This window comes from Sinocyclocheilus anshuiensis, unplaced genomic scaffold (genome assembly GCF_001515605.1).
Source record: "Sinocyclocheilus anshuiensis isolate Anshui unplaced genomic scaffold, SAMN03320099.WGS_v1.1 scaffold1127, whole genome shotgun sequence".
NCBI lineage: Eukaryota > Metazoa > Chordata > Actinopteri > Cypriniformes > Cyprinidae > Sinocyclocheilus > Sinocyclocheilus anshuiensis.
The window spans coordinates 1,051,481-1,075,837 of record NW_015546115.1 but is presented as its reverse complement, the minus strand read 5'-3'; the positions used below and the strand labels follow the sequence as shown (position 1 = coordinate 1,075,837).

At 38.3% G+C, this 24,357-nt stretch overlaps 1 protein-coding gene across 1 annotated transcript in view; it reads right to left on the bottom strand.

Annotated features, from left to right (window-relative positions):
- LOC107700805 (ubiquitin carboxyl-terminal hydrolase 34-like) overlaps window positions 1-24,357 on the bottom strand; it is a 57,247-nt gene that overhangs the window by 28,719 nt on the left and 4,171 nt on the right. Inside the window, exons 2-28 of the mRNA XM_016502620.1 lie at window positions 20,560-20,647; window positions 18,739-19,210; window positions 16,648-16,698; window positions 15,132-15,281; window positions 14,978-15,045; window positions 13,355-13,547; window positions 13,213-13,274; window positions 13,054-13,135; window positions 12,875-12,967; window positions 11,906-12,031; window positions 11,609-11,738; window positions 10,959-11,089; window positions 10,098-10,882; window positions 9,635-9,849; window positions 6,521-6,636; window positions 6,306-6,433; window positions 6,103-6,192; window positions 5,924-6,019; window positions 5,333-5,415; window positions 5,085-5,239; window positions 4,879-4,992; window positions 4,697-4,796; window positions 2,399-2,558; window positions 2,094-2,220; window positions 1,848-2,012; window positions 1,282-1,365; window positions 991-1,200 (exon numbers count right to left, since the gene is read on the bottom strand). Coding sequence (XP_016358106.1) covers window positions 991-1,200; window positions 1,282-1,365; window positions 1,848-2,012; window positions 2,094-2,220; window positions 2,399-2,558; window positions 4,697-4,796; window positions 4,879-4,992; window positions 5,085-5,239; window positions 5,333-5,415; window positions 5,924-6,019; window positions 6,103-6,192; window positions 6,306-6,433; window positions 6,521-6,636; window positions 9,635-9,849; window positions 10,098-10,882; window positions 10,959-11,089; window positions 11,609-11,738; window positions 11,906-12,031; window positions 12,875-12,967; window positions 13,054-13,135; window positions 13,213-13,274; window positions 13,355-13,547; window positions 14,978-15,045; window positions 15,132-15,281; window positions 16,648-16,698; window positions 18,739-19,210; window positions 20,560-20,647 — 4,274 coding nt within the window. The remainder of the gene's footprint in view (window positions 1-990; window positions 1,201-1,281; window positions 1,366-1,847; window positions 2,013-2,093; window positions 2,221-2,398; window positions 2,559-4,696; window positions 4,797-4,878; window positions 4,993-5,084; window positions 5,240-5,332; window positions 5,416-5,923; window positions 6,020-6,102; window positions 6,193-6,305; window positions 6,434-6,520; window positions 6,637-9,634; window positions 9,850-10,097; window positions 10,883-10,958; window positions 11,090-11,608; window positions 11,739-11,905; window positions 12,032-12,874; window positions 12,968-13,053; window positions 13,136-13,212; window positions 13,275-13,354; window positions 13,548-14,977; window positions 15,046-15,131; window positions 15,282-16,647; window positions 16,699-18,738; window positions 19,211-20,559; window positions 20,648-24,357) is intronic.

Sequence of the window (24,357 nt, the reverse complement as noted above, 5' to 3'; positions counted from 1 at the left end):
CCGTCAGACTGGTCGTGGCGGCGGTGTTGCAACAATATATAGTGATATTCTCAATGTTACTCAGAAGACAGGATACAGGTTTAACTCATTTGAAATACTAATGCTTAATGTTACACTGTCAGATATGCAAAAGAAATCTATCGTATCTCTTGCTCTGGCTACTGTGTTCTGTCTGGTGTTGAGGTTATTCTAAAGTATTCTACTGAATCCCAAATATGTGTACACACACACACAACCAAGTCAATGTAAAGTCAAACACATGAGTCATGCGAAGTGCCGATTTTTTTCAAACCAGCTGTCCCGACTTTCCGATACTGCATGACGTTCGAAGCTTCAAACGTCATCAATCATGTGGTATTGTCATTTCGATACAAGCATCGGCACAGTGGCTGATCAGTGTTGGGCAAGTTACTCTGAAAATGTAATCAAATTACTGATTACTGATTACTCCTTTTAAAAGTAATCCCATTACTGTTCTGATTACTTTATTTCAAAAGTAATTAGTAATTAGTTACATTACTAGTTACGTTACTTTTTTCATTATGACACACTATTTTCCTAATTAATACTGTAAAGTTGCTCTGACACAATCTGTATTGTTAAAAGCGCTATATAAATAAAGGTGACTTGACTTGACTTGACATGTTACCTCAGTGCTGTGCTGGGGTCTGTCGGGGCCTCGTGAAGGGTCTTCTCATCATAGTCAGTGGTCAGCTCGTGTCCTGATGAGATCATGCGCACCGGACCCATCAGACCACCTGCACATAAACACACACGCACAGACTTTACCAGTCAAATCCCACAACAAAATGTTGCCATATGAACATTCATTTGAACTTTTGAGGTTTTAACTCATTTTACAAATTCACAAATGCCCATAAGAGATCACTGTATACTAGGTCTGCACGATTAATCGCATGCGATATTTAACGCGCAATTGTTAAAAGCGCTATATAAATAAAGGTGACTTGACTTGACTTGACATGTTACCTCAGTGCTGTGCTGGGGTCTGTCGGGGCCGGGCGGCTTGAAGCAGGCCAGCATCTCCAGCAGGTCGAAGAGGGTGGTGAGGTGGGGCTCCTGCAGGAGCAGCAGCATGGGGATGTGCTCCTTCTGAGGGGCCGGCAGACACGACGCCGGCAGCTGGACTCCCTCGCCCTTCCTCTCCCTCCGCGGAGCGCCCAGAGACACGAACACCATCTGACAGCACACACAAACGTCTCTTAGCATTTTATGTCTAGTGTTGTGGACTCACAGGTGTATGTGGATTTGTTTGGTCACCTGCATGTCCTTGAAGCCGAGCTCGCGAAGGGTCTTCTCATCATAGTCAGTGGTCAGCTCGTGATATACATACATACAATTAATATTTAATTTATATATTATTAAATATTGTATATATAAATTCTACATTTAAATTATATATATCCAAAATATAAAATCACTGAAAAAGAATAATTTTATATGAATAAATATTTATATATAAACAAAAATATATTTAAATATATTTAAATTATAAGATGTGGATGTATAAAGACGTACACAGACAGAGAGATAGACAGATGGACAGATTTATATTACATAATATATATAAAATATCCAAAGCATAAAATTACCAAAGAAAAAAAGAACAAATTCTATATTAATAAATACTGCACATATAAATTTCAAAATATAAATGAAAGATTTTACATACATACATATATAAACACACTTTTTTTTTGTTTTTTTTGCTTATGGGCATTTGTGCGCTATATACATCATACAGTCAGTGGACGCTCTGTTTGAGGTTCAGATGCGATAGAGTCACAGTCGTCCAGTAGAGAGAGTGTGTGTGTGTGTGTGTGTGTTTTCTGTGTGCATGTACCTGGGAAGTCCTGCTGGTGGCTGGTCTGACCGAACTCCTGCAGCTGTGCCTGCTGGCTGAGCTGATCCTTCTGAAGGTTCTCATACCAGTGCGTGACCTCTGCCCTCAGATCAGCCACCTGATCGCTGGCGTACATCTCAATGGTCATCTGCACACACACAGAAAGCTTCATTAAACCCAGCCTGAGCAGACACCAGGGATGAGGAAGATGATGATGATGAAGGCATACCTTGTCAGGCAGTCCTGCTGGCTGACACACGATCCTGAGCGGGAGAGACTGTTTATCACTGAGAGCTTTCAGATGACTGCTGATGCCCGTGCCCTCGATCTGCCACTGCCGCAGGTGATACGCAAACCTGAACACACACACTTAACACTTAACTGTGTTCTTTTACAGGATGAAGGTCATAGAGGTTACTAGCATTCTGTCAGGTTATTCAATGTCCGTTCAAATTTTTATATCCAAAAATTTTAAAATGCCACATGATTTCTCACATAGACATGGTTTTCATGTCAGTGACGGAGTGTGTGTACCTGCGTCTGAAGGCCTCCAGGTGTGTTTTGAGCAGCAGCAGTCCTCTCTCTATGATGGTCAGGCTGGAGTGGGCATCTTTCTCGAGGTTAGCAGACGCCATCATCAAGCTCTCCATACACTTACTGATGAACTCCTGCTCCTTCTCCAGACCCGTTTTACCTGCGGTCACACACACTAATAAATACATCGCATTACACAAAACAAAAACACAACCATCAAAGTCCAATGGGACAAATTGCAGATTAAGGGTGCTGTCACACAAGCACTTTTGGTGCGCACCCGGGTTCGATTGACGTCAGCAGTGTTGGGGGTAACGCATTACAAGTAACGCGAGTTACGTAATCAGATTACTTTTTTCAAGAAACTAGTAAAGTAACGCATTACTTTTTAATTTACAAGAGAATATCCGAGTTACTTTTTCAAATAACGCAAGTTACTTTTTTTTCCAATTTATTGATTGACAGCTCTCCTGTCCACATGTTGAGAGAAATCAGAAGATGTTCCTGTAGTTCTAAAATAAATATGAATATGCATTAATTCATCTCGCTCACAAAAAAAAAACCTACAAAAAAAAAACAGATTCAGTATTCCTCAAAATGAATAAAAATAATCTAGACTAACATTTGTGTCTTTTTTTATTGCTGAAGTGTGTTGAAATTTCTTCTTCTGCATTCTACTGTACAGACGTAAATTTACTTTCCCTTCAGCCTGAGGCTTATTCATTTCACTTTTGGTGTGAAAAGGCTTTTATATTTGCCAAAAATAGAACTTTTTTATTTTAAAAACAAACAAGCAAGCCCTGTCCAGATGTAAAAAGTAACGCAAAAGTAACGTAACACATTACTTTCCATAAAAAGTAAGTAACGTAATTAGTTACTTTTTTAGGGAGTAATGCAATATTGTAATGCATTACTTTTAAAAGTAACAAAGTAAGAGTTTGGTTCGTTTGGATGATGTGAACGCGGTCTTCCGAACTCAGGTACGCACCCGCGAACCGTACCCGAGTCTGCTTAAAAAGGGTGGTCTGGGGTACGGTTCAAGTGAACTCTGGTACAGTTCGCTGATGATGTGAATGCAATCGTACCAAATCGCGGAAGTGAACCTCTATTAATGACGTATTATTTGATAAAAATGTGTTTGTGTGCGTTTCACTCACTTTCCTGACGAGCGTGACTGACGCGCTGCAAACAGAGAGCTGTATGTCTCATTTCAGTTCGCCTTCAGCGTTCTTTAGATCATTTGCAGTACATTCGTAAGACAGACGTAAGTGCCGTTACGTACCGAAGCTTTGTAAACAAAATGAACGGTTCAAAAACTTAAATATATAAAAGTGCAGAGAGCAATGTTATGAATTTGCCGCCTTCTCCTGCACCGTCGTTACTAAGCAATGGGGTCTAAACCGTGGTTCAGACCCAAATAAAATAATATGAACGGAGTCCAGCGGGGGCGGGGGGGTGGGGGAGCAATCGAACTCGGGTTCGGACCAGGCCATCTAACCAAGTGTGAAAGCACCCTTATACTATGCAACCAAATAATGTTAGAAAAAACCTGCCATTTGATTAATTTGTCAGTTACATTTTTTAGTCATTTTAAATTTTGTATATTTTTAACATTACTATTTAGGCTTTATTTATTCTTCTTTTAGCTTTCGCAGTTATTAACTTCCAGGCAACATTCATTTTTGTTTACTTTAAATTTTTTCCATCTAATATTTACATTTTATTTCTGCTTTATTTAAATGAACAAAAATGATTTTAATATTTTTAGTTAACGATAATAACCCTGCTTACAACATAACAATAAAAAACAAGATCAATCATTTCCAGGTAAAACTTTTTTTAAAAACATTTCAAGTACTTTAAAAATGTCTAGCAGTATTAAAAGCGGCTAAAAAAAGGTTTCTTCTTGCATCTAATCTAATCTAAATCAACACTGATCTGACATCAGCTGAATAATGACACCAGTGTGTTCAGTTGAGCTGCTTATCGCTGAATTGAACTTGTTTCATAATGAATGAACTTTATACAGTTACTGAACTGAACCGAACAAATACTGAACTGACTTGAAATAAATAATGACACTACTGTCCTGCCAGTTGATTTATAGCAAAATTTGGATTTGCTTCATTTTTGAAGTTTGAATCACTTATTCTGTTCCTTTGTTTAATACTGTCAAACTGCTTTGAATCTCGATTGCATAAAGGGCTATAAAAATACAGGTGATTTGATGACGAAAATTGAGAGGTTACAAAATTGTAAATGTTTAATGGTTATGAATCATGCTTGGCGTTTACTGACCGCTGATGTAATAGGAGTTGATGTACTGGATGGCAGCGCGGCTGATGTCTGCAGACTGAGCCCTCAGCGCGATTCCCCACAGCTGATCCATACCACACAACTACAGAAAGACAGAGAGAACGGTCAGGGAGAACACATCGAGAGAAACTGCCGGCGAGATTTTGAGATCCGCTGCTGTGAACCTCGCAGTTGGAGCTGCTGTCGTAGGCGCTGGTGGCCAGACGAGCCAGATTACACAGATGCTGAAACAGATTGAGTCCCGTCATGCTGATCATCTCCGGCTTCAGCTGAGGCATCTGAGAGAGAGGGAGAGAACCAGCCGATGAAAGATTCATTCTCACGGCATGTACTGTATAAAAGATGTGTTTCAATGATACGGTGACCAGACCTTCTCCAGGAAGAGGTGTTTGTATGTCTCCATGCCCATGGCGTGCTGGTCTTTACTGCGGACCTGGTTTAGGAACCAGTGCAGGGCGTCGTCGTAACACTCAGAGTCCTCCACTAAACAGTGCCACAGGATGTCCACCTGCTCCAGACTCAACCCTGACACACACACACAGGCAGGATATTCATATAGTTACATATAGAGTGATTCTCACATGCAGCGGTGTGTGAGAGATAAAGAGAGATGCTCACTGAAGTGGTCAGGTGATCCGAGCGTTGAGAACACACAGGTGAGGAACTGCAGACGCACCTGCACCTCCGCGCTGTGACTGTACCTGAGACACACGGGGTGTTAACACAGCACTTCATACACACAATTCAGACAAAACATTGTTTTTTCTTACAGAAATTAAGATTTTTATTCAGAAAGGATGCATTAAATTGATCAAAAGCGACAGTAAATACATTTATAATGTTGCAAAATTTTTGGAAAAATTATTTAAAACAACTGTTTTAACGTTGATAAGAACTAAAAATGTTTCTTGAGCAGCAAATCAGCATAGAATGATTTCTGAAGCATCATGTGACACTGAAGACTGGAGTAATGATGCTTAAATTTCAGCTTTGATCACAGCAATAAATTACATTTTAAAATATAATCAAATAGAAAACAGTTCTTTTAAATTAATTAAAGTAATATTCCACAATATGACAGTTTTTACAAAATTTTTGATCAAATAAATGCAAGCTTGGTGAGAATTATGTTTCAAAAACACTGAAAAAAAATCTTACCGACCCCAAATTTTTTGAACAGTAATATAGAAATAAAGACACCAAACTTACAAAGCGAATTTGTGGCGCTGCTCTCTCACTTCCTGGATATAGTGTAACAGATCATCAAAAAAGAGCTTCATCATGTGCAGCTCCTTTTCCGCCCACCTGTAGCACAAAATTATCTGTAAAGTGTTCTTAAGTTCCACTTAATAACAACATGGAGAGCAGTGGTGGGCGGAGTTTCTTACATGGTTATCCAATGAGTGTCGTAGCTGGAGCCGAACTGCTGGAAGGTCCCAAAGAGCTTTGGCAGCAAACGCAAAGACACCACCACTGACCTGATGAACGCAAGCAGAAACGAAACCATCAAATATCTCCTACTGGACCTTAGAAAAACCCAAACCTCTTCAGCAATTTCCTACAGCACTTCATAAATCTGTGATGGTCTCACCGGTGGTTGGCGAGGTTCTCCAGACAGCCATCGATGAAACGCATGCGGATCTGACGGTCAGTGAACCAGCAGACCAGAGAACACAACAGCTTCTCTGCCTCATTGATCAAGCCTTCCGACAGGTGGATCTAGTCACCAAGACAACACCAGAAACACATAAGAATCACAATCTAAATGTTAAATACTTCAAATAGTCTGCTGCGAGGTAAACATACCGCACTGTCGTCCTGGACCAGGTCCCACAGAAGGGTGTTTCCTTTCTTGCAGACGTTGTCCAGGTTGATGTCAGTCACCGCGTGTGAAGAGTACTGATGTTTGTGCACAGCTGGACCTGGAGCAGAACATCAGACAGAAACTATCATGTGACTTTTGTTTAAAGTCAAATTTGAGTTTTTGTAAAATGAACCGTAGACTCAACAACAGCAACCCCTTAGAGCACCCTAGAAACCATCAGAACACCATCCCAACAACCACTTTAAGCCTGAAATTCACTACACGATTTTTGCGTCGATTTTTACATCGATTTACGGTCTGGAGAAGTTGACGCTAGTTGCCGAAAGTCAGAGCCAGCCTGCAGATTTGAGTTGACAGTTTCCATTAAAAAAATCACGTAGTGTATGATGGTCACAGACTCCGATTTGATATTTTCAGACGATTTTAGAACACGTTGTTTTCATTTGTCAAGCGTCTCCTAGCAACAAGGCATACATTTCTGTGTGAGTTTGATGTGATCAGAACGACTGCTAGTATATCATCCTCAGGCGTGTAGTGTATGCTGGCCAGTTTTCCTTTGTCACCACTATTTACAAAGTCGGCAAGTATACGATGCCTAGTGTTTAAAAATCTGTTCAGATTTTAAAAGTCATGTAGCGTATTTAAACACAACATAAACCTAGTAACGCTCTAGCAACCATCCAGAACACCCAAATCACCTTAGAGCAACATTCTAGCAACTAGGGATGCTCATATTGACCGTTTAAAGGCACAATATGTAAGATTTTTTTATTAAAATATCCAAAAACCACTAGAACAGCGTTATATATATTGCTGACTTGTGTACTTACATTATCCCAAATGTTTCGAAGAATGTTTAAATCCAGAGAAATAAGCAATTTTAACTAGTGACACGGAGCGTGTCCATAGTGTCATTGTGTCGCTTGCCAATGACGTCATAACCCCTCGATTTCCGCTTTAATATGTTGTGCGTTTTAATAGACCGGTGACGACCGCACAGAGTAGCATTATAACAGAACTTTCAAATGTATCTAGTATGATAAAACAGCGCTGCTACGCACGACCGGAAGGAGCGGAAGCGGTCGACTGTGGCATAATAAAAGCTCCGCTGCTTTCGAGCCGTGTGTCACGCTCGTTCAGCGGCCTCGTTTCGCTTCGACGGCTTTCAGCCTCGCCCTGCTTCATTCTACTACCTTAATAAATCATTAGCTCATCCATGAACATGATTTCTGCCCGAGTCCCGTCGGATTGCATCGGCTGTGGGGATGAAGACGACAACTCCCATGATTCCACACTCTGTGTAATCATTTGTTTATTTTGAATACGCGCCCTCTAGTGGCGTAAATTACATATTGTGCCTTTAACCATTAACCATTAACTGAAAGTAAGAATTTTACCCGATTTATACTATCAGTTAAACGGTTTAAAAGTTTTTTTGCCATGTTTTTTTTTTCACAAATATTTTTAAGTTTGCTGCATGGAAAAAGAAAAAATAATGCTATACATACAGTATCTGTTTACTCGAGGGCACGTGTCGACACGTGCCGCGTGCATATTTCGCTGAGCAAGCACCTGCTTCCCCTTCACTTAGTTAGTTACCTGATGTAGGCTATCATCACGATCTCAGAAAGTTAATTAAAAATAATTAAAGAAGCTTTACACTGCACAATTAATCTCTTATTTACATCACGTCTACACTTTCTTTGTTTTAATGAGAGAATTCGCGATTGTGCAGAACTTAGCAGAACACCGGCATTTTGGGTGGGGTGAGTGGATTGCGTTCATGAAATCAACAGATACGTCTGTGATTGGCTATATTGCTCAACGCTGCTGCAAACACGCTGTGAATAGAAACATATGGCCAGTAGATGAAAAGTCCCGAACTGCAAATTGATGGGATTTTTGTGATGGTGTTTTTGCTGCGGGTCTAACAATTAGCAGGCAGCACTCCAGTATATCCGTACAGCATGTCGACATGTTACTTAAAGGGGTCATATGATGTTGCTAAAAATAACATTATTTTTTTGGATTTGAGACTTTAGTCTTTGCAACTTTACAGATCTTCTTTATGCACCAAGAGCTTGTAACACTCCAAAGAGAAAGGAAAAATTGAAATCGCATCATATGACCCCTTTAAAAAAATGTAATAAAATAGACACATACACTGAGGTAGGCCTGCTATATATTTTTATGTCTGACGGGAAAATGACTATGCCGTTCTTCAAAGCGCATAGAAGGATTCAGTGTGTGTTTGAGTTTTGTCATCTTAATTTGTTAATTATTTATTTGATATATAGGCTATTTAGTGTAGGCCTAGGCCTATTTATTTTATTCTTTTTTTATTTATATTATTTTATTCTGTTTTTCTCTGTTCTCAGAAGCGCTGCTGCGTAATAATTTGAGGGTGTGTGAATCCAGGTTTTGCTGTTGCTTTGTTTGCACGTTAAAATTAAATGTTTGTATTTTTAATGTATCATCACTGATGCTTGTCCATTCTATTTTTATTTAGGCTAATACTAATTTATAATTCTAATTGTATCAGTTAACGCTTAATGTTCAGATAACGAGCAGTGGTTGTCGGTCAGGAAAATGAACCGAAATGAGCATCCCTACTAGCAACCACTTAAAACAACTTAAACACCTAGCAACACCCTGGAAACCACACAGAACACCCAAATTACAATAGAACAACACTCTAGCAATTACTTAGAACACCTTAAAAACCTAGCAACACCCTAGAAACCACACAGAACACTTGAATTATCACAGGGCAATGCTCTAGCAACCACTTAGAAACAACTGAAAAACCTAGCAACACCCTAGAACAAGCTAACTGCCACAGAGCGACACCCTGACAAACACACAGAATGCCAAAATTACCACAGAACGCCAAAATTACCACAGAACAACACTCTAGTAATCATATAAACACCTTAAAAACCTAGCAACACCCTAGAAACCACCCAGAACACGCTAACTGCCATAGAGCAACACTAACAACCCCTTAGAAAAAAAACTTAAAACCTAGCAATGCCCTAGAAACCACCTGGAACATCCTAGCACTGTGGCGGCAGTCTTAGATGATGTGTACGTACCTTGCACCAGATGTTCGTGGTATATGGAGGCCAGGTTGGGCAGGTGCTGCTGCAGGTGCGAGCTGAGCTCAGCATGCGAGTTGATCTGGACCAGCTCCTCCTCGCAGCCAGACTCCTCTCCGTCAAAATCTGCCATGTTCTTCTCAGATTTGGCGCTGACTTGGGAACTGCTGCAGCTCACGTCATCGGCGCTCAGCATGTCCTCTACCATGTGACTGTGGAGAGTGAGAGTTTGTGTTGAGAGTAGGTTACCAGAAGACACAATGGCATAAAAACCAAGTGAGCCGTCTACCTAGACAACACTTTAAGGCATCAAAGCAACCTTTTAAGACACCTTCTTGGAGAAGGCAATTCCCAAAAAGGTTCCATCAGAGTTAGGATGCTGCCTATGTAGATAGCTAGGGAGATCACTAGGTTTTGGAACAGAGGTAACGTAAAAATCACATTTAAGAGGTAACCTAACCCATCATGGTGGTGGTGATGATGATGATGATGGTGGTGATGATGATGGTGATGCTGAGGGCTGATGAAACGCCTGCAGTTGAAGAGCTCGTTGCCCATGGCCTCCGTCAGGAAGTCTGCCGGTCGAGGCATGCAGGGTGGCTCCTGGGAAACAGACGTTCCGTGTGAGGAGCCCATCTCTGTGCCGCCCTGCTGAGGTTGCTGGGGGTTCTGGGATTGGGAATGTGAGGAGGGATCAGCCTGCTCTCCCGACGTTTCCTCCAGGCACATGGATGAAGAAGAACAAGGCTCAAGGATCCTAAGGGAAGACGAGGCTACCATGGCAGCGGCTGCCTCGGGGGTGAAGGGAATGGATTTGGTTTTGGAAAGTCCGGGAGTGGAGGCGATGGAGCCGGGAATGCCGGGTCGCTCCGGAGGACCCTGGACCTCTCCGAGCGCTTCGCCGGCTTTGCGTTTGCGCAGCTCTGATGTAGACGGCTCTCTGGAGTCTCGGGTTTCTTTCTGAGGGCTGCCCTCGGAGGCGACAGCTGGCCTGTCATCTTCATCATCCTCATCGTCGTCTTCATCATCCTCGTCGTCATCCTCTTCTTCTTCCTCCTCCTCTTCCTCTTCCTTCAGGGCCTCGCTGTCAGCCATGTCGTCGGAGTGCAGCTCGCTGCCCGGGCTGCCTGCTGATTGGCTGGCTCGGCTGGATCCAGCCTCGTTGCTGGACGCCTCGCTGCGGCCGCTGCTGCTGCCCTCCTCGCCGCTGTTGGCCGTCTCGTCTGAACTGCCCTGCAGAGACTCCTGCAGAACGGCAAAAACCACTCAAATGAAGCTGAGTGACATCTGTTTTCAAATCATATTTTGGAAAATGCGTTACCTCCGTGTCCGACAGCCTCTGCTGCCCTCGTTTTCCACTGCTCATGATTGGCTCGTCCATCTCCATGTCACTTCCTCCACTGTGATACGTGTCGCTGTTGTCACTGCTCTCCGGGCTTCCTGCAGGAGAACCTGGGGGAAAATTAAAATACCATTTTAACAAAAAACTGGCTACACTAAGATCCTGGGAGCTGAACCATAGTTACTCATTTTAGCTAAATAAATGAGTAAAAAAATACATACAATTATAATAGAAACTCTTTATAGATGATAATCTGAGCCGATTGTGAAAAATAAATAAATAAAACATTTTAACAGAAGCTTTACACTGACATGATTATCTGAGCTACTGTGGATAGATAGATAGACAGATAGATAGATAGATAGATAGATAGATAGATAGATATGAACTCGGGACGGCCAGAACGCAATGGAGTCATATGTCGGCACACTGCACACCAAAAACTAAAATTATGTATACTCAGATACATATCTGAACCACAGGGGCTAAATAAATAAATAAACAAACAAACAAAATACAATTCCTGGACTCTGATCTAAATTTAAAAGAATAATTTTAAAAACTCAGAATACACAAAAACCAATTCTTTGGCATGCACATCATAAAAGCAGATGACAAACACAACACACCTTTCTTGTTGCCCATGGGAATGTTGGTGTTAAGCAGGGAGGCGAAGGAGCTCTGTTTGGACAGCTGAGTTTTGGCTGCCAGAGCGTTATTCCACGAGGCCTTGATCAGCATGGACGCCAAATACAGCGTCTACACGAGCAGAGAAACACCTCAACAAACACATACTGGATAGCCAGGTAAAAATACAGCTATTTTAGTCTATTTCAAAGTATGTTAGTGAGAGCAGTCATCTATATGACTAAAGTGACTGTGTGTAATTCTAAGATGTGCAGATACAGTGTGAGAGCGTGTGGTACCTGTTCAGTGTGTGCGCTGGGGTGTAACCCTGACACCAGACTGAGCACGTGCCGCAGAGGAACAGGGTCCAGGTTCTTTATGAGCGAGGGGAACAGGTCATGGATGTAGCGACTGCAGTGTTTCAGCTAAAAACAGAGACAGAGAGGCCATTTCAGCACTACTGTATGAGGAAATAAATGAGAATCAAAGGCCGAACAGAGAAAGAGTGTCTGTGCTCTTGTTTCCCCACTATGATCAAAAGGGCTGAATATCAGAAAATCTACTTTAAAATGTAATAAAATCTCTACAACTGACTTGTGAGGACAAACATAATAGATAAAATATTGATATAGTAATGGCTCTACTGGAAATTGGAAAGAAAAAATAGCTTGCAGTGTTGTTTTAGTATTATTTATATTACTATTTTGAATGAGATTTTATTTCTATATTTGTGGTTTGCATGACAATTTTAGTTTATGTTTTAGTAATTTTATTATGTGCTCTTGTCATTTTAATTAGTTGTGTTTTTAACATTTCTATTTAGCTTTCAGTTTTAAATTCAGTAATTTAAGTATTTTTTTAATTTTATAACTTTTTATATATATATAATGTCCATTATAATAAAATAGTTTATACTTCTGTTGCATTCATCACATTAAAAGTGTGATATATATTGAAAATAAATGTAATAATAATAATAATAATAATAATAGACTTCCAAAACACTTTATTTGCTCACAAAATTGGATTAAAAATGCAAATTAAATATTTTTATTTCTGATAGGATAATTGAATATTTCAAAATGTTTCTTGTTGCACAGAATGTAAGTGTTGTTACTGTTAAATAAAACCACAAATATCCCACAGCATTGTGGGATCAAGTGTTACTTACAGTGTGCTCTGATAGTTTACTGCACATTTTTACAAATTTATGCTATGCAAAAAATGTGAAATTCATGTGAAATTAGTTTTTGTGTGTGTGTGCGCACCTGAGCGGCGGCCCATATACAGTCCACATGTTGAGTGCTCAGCCTGCCCTCGGCTGCCAGGAAGTTCAGGATCACTTGGCACTGTTTAATGATCTACAGCAGAAACAAGACGAGCACAATCAGAAATAATAAACCTTTAGTCAGCGTCCAAAGAAACTATGAAAGTCTACTGGACTCACCTCAATGTGCAAATTTGGTCCAAATATGTGCTCTACAACATTGTTGTTGATGAGCCAATCAGCGAGTTCCTTTGCTATCGACCTGAAAGAGGAAAGAAAGATGTCAATACACATCAAGATTGACTGAACTACTGAAACCAGTGGACTCGTAACACTCACGTCTCAGTGTCAGACACCAGGGACTCGTTATTACAGACGTCATTGAAGGTGTGCAGCTGATTCTACAGGAACACAAGCACAGATCATTCAACACCGGCTGGAGACAATGGAAGAAGAGTTCTTGTGTTTTTGTGTCTCGTACCGTGATCTGACTCAGGCCGGCCAGTCTCATGGTGAGCGTTGGACTCATGAAGTATTTGAAGGCCAGATCCAAACTCTCTCTGTCAAAACACAGCGCGCTGTCCAGCGGCTCCTTCACCGTGCTCCACATCAGATCGGCCATGTTACGCGCCGCGCTCTGACGCAGCTCCTGATCCGACAAATTACACAGATACCTATAGACAGAGATTCATATGTTAGGTGTGACTGCATGAGTCAGGTGCATAAAAACAACTGATCACAAAGGGTCATCCACCTAGAATGACCCACTTCAAAATGACAGGCTGACAACTCAAAAGCATTGCTGTAACTGCAATTTAGATTTGTTTTTTCAAACTGAGGGACTAGTTAAAAGTATTTTCTAATCAGTAGCACGCTTAACTTGTATTAAACCTGAAGCATTCTTTTCAGGATATGTATCAAAAATCCCTTTGTATTTATAAAGAATTACAAACAAAACCTTAAACAAAATCCAGCAAAACAGTCTGAATGACAGAGCATTTCAGTGGCTTGACAATTACATTTACAGAACTATTTTTTTCAAAAAATATATAGCAATATAATGTAATTTGTTACATAATAGCAGTTTGATTTCCAGTTTTTTCACTATTATTTCTTTTATTTCAAAGTTTCCTTTTGCAAAGGAAAAAAACCCCATAATATTTAATTAAAAAAAATTATATATGTATCATACATGATAAATTGTATCTAAATGTGCAAACATAACATAACATAAATAATATATCTGTCCAGTCTTTTTGAAGTGACACTACAAACTCAATCCAGTAGATTTGTATAAAACGTAGTGCTGTCAAGCGATTAATCATGATTAATCACATCCAAAATAAAAGTTTTTGTTTACATAATATATATGTGTGTGTACTGTGTATATTTATTATGTATATATAAATACACATACATGCAGTATATATTTTTAAAATATTTACATGTATATATTTAGATTAATATTATTTATTTTACAGATAAATATATTTAATATATAAACAACATTTTTCTTAAATATATACATGTATGTGTTTGTATTTATATATACATAATAAATATACACAGTACACACACATATATATTATGTAAACAAAAACTTTTATTTTGGATGCAATTAATCGCGATTAATCGTTTGACAGCACTAATTAAAATGTAATAATATAATGGTGGTTTTGACTACTTTTCAAGATGGATGAATATTTACAATTTAATAATACATAACATGATACAGAAATCTCAGAAAAACTGGAGGTTTCCGTGTGAATACACTAATACACTCTCTCTCTGTGAGTCTCTGTGTGCTGCTCTAATCCTGTCTGGCTCGAGTCACATGACCAGCACTCTCTCAGCTCCCCTGCCAGCCGTCTGGCTCCCCCCAAGGTCATGTGAGGAGAGCCGTGGTGACTGTTGCTATGGTGAGGGATGCTCTTCCTAGCAACTCAGCAGAGAGCAGATTCTTGGCGGCAGCGCTCTAAGAGTATCTCTCAGTCAATCAGTAAGGATCGATTAGATGAAACACATATTCCTGATATTCTGATATTAATTTAGATATTCCACTTGGCAATTAAGGTTTAGGTCCAGTTCAGAAAGGTGTTCTTACCTGATAACGTATGTGCGAAAAGGGATGATGTGCTGCATCACAGCGGGAATGTGCAACCATATTCTGATCTGTACAAACAGAAGAATAACCTCTGATTGGTTACGGGTCTAACAAGTCAGACTCTGGTTAATTTGACTAGGTTTTTTTGACTCACGTTAGAGACGATGGTGATGAAGGCATGTGCGATGGGGAAGGGGAGAGTGTCAGGAGCGCCGAACTCAAAGCAGTCCTTCATCAGAGAGAGGCCGTGCTTCCCGCAGAACATACACACATATCGCAGCAGGTGCAGAGGGACCTCCACATCCTGAAACACACACAGACACACACACACAATATAATTCTTAAAACACACCCAAATCATTTTCCTAAATTATGCCCCCCAAAAAAACACTCTTTATCTCAACAGCATGATTGTGTGGTCACATGACCAAATTAGTTTAATCAATATATTCTTCAGAAGATCTCACTGACTGGCCAATCACGAGTGAGACTGACAATGACTTCTCCAGAAAACAATTTTTATGCAAATCAATGCACTGAATTGAATGGTTTTATGAATAGTTTACACAGAAATTCATTCAGCCTGTATTTCATGAATAAAGCACAAAAACCTCGAGTCGTCGAGCTGTTCTTATGACTTAACATATATTACATTATATTGTATGTATATAATATTACATTATATGACTAACAGATATTGTCATGTGACTATATGACTGTCACATTAAAGTAAACATGATGTATGAAAACCATATGTGATCTAGTATCTTTCAAAATACTAATCAATTATACAATAATCAAAAAATATACTTAAGTGATATACTAAATTGCTGTAATAATATAATCATCACAACAATACACTATATATATGATGTGACTATAATATTAGATTATTTTATATTATAAGACTAACATTTTGTATTTTTAAAAAACATTATATATAGCAAACATGGGGTATGAAGGCCATATCTTAACTAGTACTAAAATCATAACATTAAGATTATTAATACAATAATATAATAATATATGTATATATAGTCATAATTACCAGACAAATGTCCTTTTAAGTAATATAATAAACTGTTGTAATAAATATAATAATCACAACATTAATATAATATAATAATGATCATTAATATTATAAAATATTATTATTGCATGTCAAGTTTAATTATTATTTTTATTAAAATAAAGTGTACATGTTGTGTGGAAAAATATTAAATATTATTGAATACTTTGCACACAATTCAAGCAAAGACTGAGAAATAATCAACAGATGAATCAAAATAGTTGCAGGCAAGACTATTTACAGGCTTAAAAACAATGCCAAGATGTGAGTCTTTTTTATATGACCTCAAAGGAGCTTTGGAAAGCATCCTTATATAGAGTTTGAGTATGAATAGTTTGTATTTAATTACTAAAGCCTGTGATGATTCATGGGCGCAGATAAATCACGCTAGCCGACATCTAAACAAGGAGGGAACATCTTGTACTTTCACACACAGGACACACCTAGCTGTGATCTCAGAGTCAGTTAAATCTAGTCCTGCTCCATCCACTCAGCATCTATTGTGGTCATGAATTATCTCTAAACGGTGTAATCAAGCCCATCATAATGAGTGTGTGTGAAAGAGAGAGAGAGAGAGAGAGAGAGAGAGAGAGAGACTTACATTCATATCACAGAAAGAGCCGAGGATATTGCTCTCTTGTGCCGAGATATCCTGAAGACAAAAACAACAAACGGATATTTAAAAAAGACAGCGACCCAAATAAAACCATACTCAACTTTTCAACAGAAAACAGCTTGTTTTTGTCTTGAGGATTTGTTGAGGTTATTCAGTTCATCCAAATCATTCAGCAATAATTAAGCACTAACTGGAAGAGCGTAATATACACACATAACACTTATGTTATTGCTTATGTTGAGCCCAAATGGTAGGTTGGCAAAGTAAAAATGCTTTCAAAACTTCCAGAGCAAAAGTTTTACAAATAAATTAGGAACAGGCACAAGTATTCAGTACTGACAACAATGATTAGATTTTACATGCACTTGAAAAATATGATTTAGGTAATTTGTCTTTTTAAAATGTTAAAATGATTGTAGCCCAACTTCGTTTTGTACATATGTGTAACTATTACAACTGGCCTTGACGTTGTGAGCTTGCTCTGAAAGACAAAAGTGATGTGTGATGTGCATTTAATCCATCAAATATTCGATTACGCACACTTGCACACGTACATACTTGAGCAGCAGTCTTTATCGGTCATTCTGACTACACAATAACCTGATTACAACTGCACATGTAAATGAACAACTGCATGACTGAAAAGCAATAACATCTACAGAAGGAGCATCACAAGCAGAGCATCTTTTAATTTTGGGATTTTTCAGTCATCATTTTTGGTAAAGCAACCTTGAAGAGAATCAAATTAATCAATATGATTCATATCGAAGCTGGTTAATTGGGATAATGGCTTAAAATGTTATGCATTAAATGAAAATTTCGTAAATGCATGTACTAGATCTTATTGTGAACTATTAAAGAGGTCATGAACTGAGAAATCAAAATTCCCTTGATCTTTTGACATATAAGAGGTCATTGTACTATAAAAAGCATCCTCTAAGTTTTAGAACTAAAAACTTTCTTGTTAGTCTAAAAACAGCTTATATTGAAGGCAGTCTGTCAAAACGACAGCTTGTGTGTGGCTAGGAACTGCCTCCGCAGAAGATCATCAACGCCTGCTTCTACATCGCTGCCTGTTTAGCCCCGCCCACCAATTTGCATACGTAGTGTTTACGAGAGAGGCGAATGAGCAGGTCTACACAGAAACCAAACGATAAAGACGGCTCTGAAAACAACAAGATGCTGTGCAGTGCCAAGCTGTGGAAACACAGTCTTTGCATTGCCTTCATTCTGTTCTCATCCCAACATTAGGAAAGAGTGGATGAACTTTATTTTTTAATGAAGATCCAGACCGTCAGTAAGAACTCGGTCCTTTGTTCACTTCAATTTACTGAGGATTCCTTTACAAACGAAGCACAATTTGACAGGGGATTTCCAGAAATTTTGAAACTAAAAGACGATGCTGTGTCGACTATATTGGATCCGACTGTAATATCGCAACACACAAGTGAGCGCAAATTATTTTATTATGTGCTCACTATTGCTTTGTCTGTTAAACAGATCGTTTGAAATGTACTGAGTATTTATGCGTTTTTAACCTAAATCACAGCAGCGTCCATCTGTGTACGATGTACACTGTCAAACATACACAACTATTAGCCAATCATAGCAGTGGGCATTTATTTCCAAGTCTACAATCCACCATGCCTATTCAAACAGAGCGTTCTGATGAGGGGGGTCAAAAACGGAACACAACATCACTTATTACTTCTAAATTATTACGTTTCTTTTATTTAAAAATCTTTATAACATTATAAGGGGACCTCAGAGAACAGTACAAAATAATAAAAAGGCAGTTCATGTCCCCTTTAATCCATGAATGTTTTATTTTTAAATTTTTTGACCTTGCAAGATGTTATAACTGAATCTATGAGTAAAAGGATCCATTTTGGTGACGTATAGAGACTTCTCCGATCATTTCATCTGCTTAAACCCTCCACAATTGAGTGCAAGCTTGAGTGCAATGCCAAGTCGCCAACATCTCAAAATCCAATTCACAATTGGAACTTTAAAGGCCTCAAAAAAACCTCGGAATCCAGACTGTTGAAAACGGTTTCCTATATGAGCAAGTATTACCTCTATAGTGGCGTGTGTGTTGTGTTTGTAGGCCGTGTACAGGGGGAACTGGATCTGAAAGATCTTGGCAGCGCACAGCAGCAGTTTCTCCTGGTCTTCTGTGCTCCAGGATGCAAACGGGTCCAGGCCGCTGTCGTTCCCGCTCTCACCCGCCGTGGGTTCACTGAGCTTGGGCTGGGGATCCGGTTTGACCCCCTGATTTTGGTTCTTGTGCTGATCTCCATCCTCCACTCCACCATCTTCTTCAGCTGAGTCCCGTTCCACATTCAGTGGCTCATCCTCACTGGGCGACGGCTGTGGCTGGGCGGAGCCCCATTCAGACTCCACCCCCTCAGTCCTAGTGTTGTCATGGCCACTGTGTAGACCGTCCCTAAGGTTGGTTACTTGGGCAATGACCAAGTTAATGAGGGCATAAACCAGTTGGCTGAACACCTCGAGGTGTTTGTATTCCTTGAAACAGCACAGACACTGCCTGCAGATGAACACGGAAAGAATCGGTCGTCAGCCCATCATTTACAACATTGTTTATGAAATATTTTGGCTACTTTAACGGTGCTATATCAGCTACCAAGGAGATCGTAGTACACTCAGTTCTGTTTAACACACTTGACAGAGTTTAAATTCAATCCAAACAACACAAAACATATTAATTAATGAAAAAACGTCGATGATGACAAAGAAAACAACAATATGATGCAGGATGGAGTAGAAAACATATGAATGAATGAATGAATGAATGAATGAATGAATGAATGGATGAACGAATGAATGAACGAATGAATGAATGAATGAGTATGCGAGTGAACAAGAGAAATGAACAAATGAGCAAGTCAGTGAGCAAATGAGAATAAATAAATGAACAAATTAGTGAGAGAATGAGAATAAATGAATGAGCGAATCAGTGAGTGAATCAGTAAGCGATTGAGAATGCATTAATGAACGAGTCAGTGAGCGAATGAGAATGAATGAATCAGTGAGTGAATGAGCATGTGACTGAACAAGAGAATGAATGAATTAGCAAGTCAGTGAGCAAATCAGTGAGCGAATCAGTAAGTGAATAAGAATGAATGAATGAGTCAGTGAATGAATCAGTGAAAGAATGAGAATGTATGAGAATGTAAGTGAGTCAGTGAGCAAGTCAGCGAGCAACTGAGAATGAATGAATAAGCCAATTAGTGAGTGAAAGAATGAGAATTAAAGAATAAGCAAATCAGTAAGCAAATGAGAATGAATGAATGAGCAAGACAGTGAGTGAATGAGAAATGAGTGTGCGAATCAATGAATAAATGAGGGCGTGAATCAGTGACAGAATGAAACAAGTATGAATGAGCAAGTCATTGAGTGAATCAGAGAGCAAATGAGAATTAATGAATGAGCAAGTCAGTGAGTCATAGAGAATAAATGAATGAGTGAATCAGTGAACAAATTAGTATGCGAATCAGTAAGCAAATCAGTGAGCGAATGAGAATAAATTAATAAATACATACAGTGAGTGAGTAGACAAGGGAATCAATGAATGTGTCAGTGAATGAATCTGCAACCAATTGAATGAGTGAATGAATGAATGTACGACAGACTGCAGTGAGTGAATGAATGACAAATGACTGATTGTTTGAGTAATAGGTTAGGAATAAACATCCGAGTGAGTGAGAAGTCAATGAGGGAATGAGTTCTGAGGGAATGCATGAGTGAATTAACTGGACATATGAGCAATTGAGAAATGAACAAATAAACATCTAAACAAACCAATCAAGGAATGAATGAGTAACTGTATGTTTAAAAGCGTTAATGAATTGAATATGCGAATGACTGAGTGCTGACCTCTGTGTCCATGTGCTGATGTAAGTGAAGATTCTTAAGGCATGCTCCTTCTTCAGCTGCAGGCCGTCTGAGCTGTCTGCATCCGAGACTGAGACACACACACACACACACACACACACACAGAGATGGAGAAAGAAAGCTGTTAATGAACTGGCTACAGGGTTCTAGAGCTCTCTGGGATCAGATCAGTGTTAGAGACACAGCAAATGCTGAACGACGACTTACACACCAAGGTTTAATACTTTATGTCAGAGATTTTTCCAAATTATTAAGCAAGAGAAACAGTGATACAGCACAAAAAAAATAAAAATCTGTGAAACCCATGGCACTCATGGTACATAAAATGAAAACCAGTGAAACTGGCAGAGAACAGTCAAGACAGAACGTCCTGTCCTAGACAGCACTCTCACGCTGTAAAAAAAAAATGAGTGTCATTTTAATAGTAAAAGACTGTAGAAATGCTACAGTGAAAACCAGTTAACTGGTTAATGAAAATACACTGAAAATCTGTAATTACTAATGAGACATTTTACAGCACCACTGCTGTTTAATGTACAGCTGACATTCCCAAAATTCCCTGTGTGACAATTTTGACATGTTTGACACATTTGGTGTTTTTTTTATTGAAATAAATGTTTCTGGCTACTTTTTTCATATCAGTTAGGCCTATGTGCATTAGGGGCTTTGTTTAATCTTGTGTTAAATAAATACTTACAGCATTTTTTAATGAGTGTTACCATGATGGCGTTTTGTGTTAGTGACATTCTGCACCTTCTATATAGAAGTATTTATCTCAGCTTGAGGAAAATCTACTTGTTATGAACTTTGATTCAACATGCGACAGATTTTAGTCTTTTGGTATATTATCATTATTTCAGTTAATGAAATATAGGCTACATTTTTTATGTAAATTTAAGTTATATCTGTAAAACTTATAATGTTGCATTTTTTTCACCTCAAAGTTATGGCAACCTATTTTTTTTTACCATACACTTCTTTGATTTTGTTTTGTTTTTTTCACAGTAAGACTATATGTGGGAATCACATTAAGCATGCTCATACAGATGATCACGGTACTGTAATTTGCAGGACCTTAACATCCATTTAGGTGCTCTATCCCGACAAACCACACACACACAGAGCACAATTAATGGTTCCACAGTGACGAGGGAGTTGCTGGACTCGGGAATGCTACCTTGGGGTTGTAAAGTTCACTCGAGCAGCTGGTTAGCCTTGACCTACATGAGATTTTCGTTCTTTCTTTCTGTAAAACGGCTTTCCTGTCTTTTTTTTCTCTGCCGTTTCCACACAGCTCTACAGTAACAATCCAGGGCATTGTGTTCAAGGACTGAGAAACAGTTTGACAGCGCTGTGATATGAGGATCTGTTATCAAAGCTGAAAACTCAAAACCACAAAAGCACCAAAAATCCCTCAAAGTCTCACAGCACAGGAAAAAAAATAAAACTGCACACACAGACTGACTGAATCACAATATTCAGATCTTTTCAAGAGAAAAACAGTCCGACCTTAATGACTTATAGGAATAATTCACCCAAAAAGGTCATCATTTACTTGCCCTCGTGTTGTTCCAAGACATTATTTCTCCTATGGAGAAATAAAAACTTAATTTCTCCTTTGGAACAGAAAAGAAGATATTTTGAAGAATGTTCATGCTGCTATTTTTTCATATAGCTGTACTACAAAAATGACAAAACGTACCATAAATAAGTCTTAACGACTTGTTTGATATTTAACAAAAAATACATTTTTAAGTAAATGAATAAAAAAACTAAATTAATTTTTACCAAGTCAGTTTTTTGCTTGTTGTGCAATGATTTGCTGATTTGAATATGCAAAACACAAACAACATACAAGAGCTTGGATAGAGGAGAAGATTTTTAGCAAATGACAACTTGAATTTTGTCTGTTGAAACACTTAAAATATAGCTGCCTAGACTACTTTTACATTGCATTTTTTTTTATCCTTTTTAAAGATTCAAAGCTCCTGGTTACTGTATCTTTGCACTGAAAAGAGCAGCATGAACATTCTTTAAAACATCTCCTTTTGTAGTTCACAGAAGAAAGCAAGGCATATGGGTTTGGACTGGAGCATCATGAGGATGACTTAATAATGACAAAGATCTCTTTAATAGAAGAACTTTTCAAATCTAGTTAAAATGCCCTGTGATTCATATCTTTTTATGATGTCTGGCACAACTGGTTTAGTGACTGTCTGTCTGTTTTTGACCTTTCAGAAAATGTGAAATTACAGAGTGTGCATAAACAGACTTCTGCTGACACACACACAGACACAGACACACACACACACACACACACAATTCAATATTGGAAATATTGATGTTTAATATTAAATTTGTGCATGTAAAAAGTGCAATTATTAAAGCATGCTTAAATTATTTATAATATTAAATTATATATTAAAAATAAATGTGATAAGTATATAGATACTTTTACCATATAGGCCTATATTTGGCTCTTTTATCATCCAGCCCTATTGGTTGCTACCAAATAATACCAAATTGTTGGCACCCATGATTCAGTTAAGCAACAGAACCTGCTGTCATATGGTGCCGACAAGCATAATTCTACATAATTCTATACATTTCAAATGCAAACACTTGCACAAAAATCACATGGAAATAAAACAATTACATTCAAGCTACGTGCAATAAGATGATCTAACACTTCAGTAACAAGTGATGACAGCACTACAGGTGAGATTTCATTTAATAGAATAAAAAACATACCTCATGGTATGATTATGTTTTTTGAAGTTACTACACTAATGCCATGCATTTTGGTTATGATATGGTACATGTAACAGGACAGTATTAGTGATTTTATAATATGGTAACAGTTATATCATAGGCTTTTCTTTTTTTTACATTATCATGGTAATTCAACTGTATTCCTTGGAGTAATATCTAAGCCCATGGTATAGGCCTATCAATGCTGCAATCATTCATTACCACAATATATATCAAAATTCCACCTCCCATCATAACCTTTCCACCAAAGTATGTTTTTTTTTTTATGTTTGTTTGGACTTTAACATGGCAATTTTAACATGTACTATGATATTATGTTGTTTTATAATCTGGTAACATTAAATACTGTTAAATTACTACAATAATGTAGAAAAACAAGATATTACTATCTAATATCGTTGTATATCAGCGTGGCAATCATTCAGTACAACCGTATATATTAAAGTACCACCACAGTACCATGTTTTCAGGACTTTACCATGGTAATGCCATGTTTTCTGACATGTAGTATGGTGGTAAAATAGTAATGTGTTTTTTTTTGTGTGAATCATCGTGGTAATTCAGCTGCATTCTTCAGAGTACTAGGTATATCAACATGACAATCATTCAAAACCACGGTATATATCAAAGTACAACAATATTATCTGATACTAATGTTTTTGACATGTATCATAGTAATTTCATGGTATTCTTTAAAGTATCATGCACATACTATGGTAAACCTTCAGTACATTGGTGTATACCAAAGTACCATCTGACATTATAACTGTACCAGCAGAGTATTATGTTTTTTGGACTTTCCTATAGTGATGTGATGCTTTGGACATATGTGCAGTGTTGGGGGTAACGCACTACAAGTAACGCGAGTTACGTAATCAGATTACTTTTTTCAAGTAACTAGTAAAGTAACACATTACTTTTTAATTTACAAGGGAATATCGGAGTTACTTTTTCAAATAAGTAACGCAAGTTACTTTTTTTTCCAATTTATTGATTGACAGCTCTCCT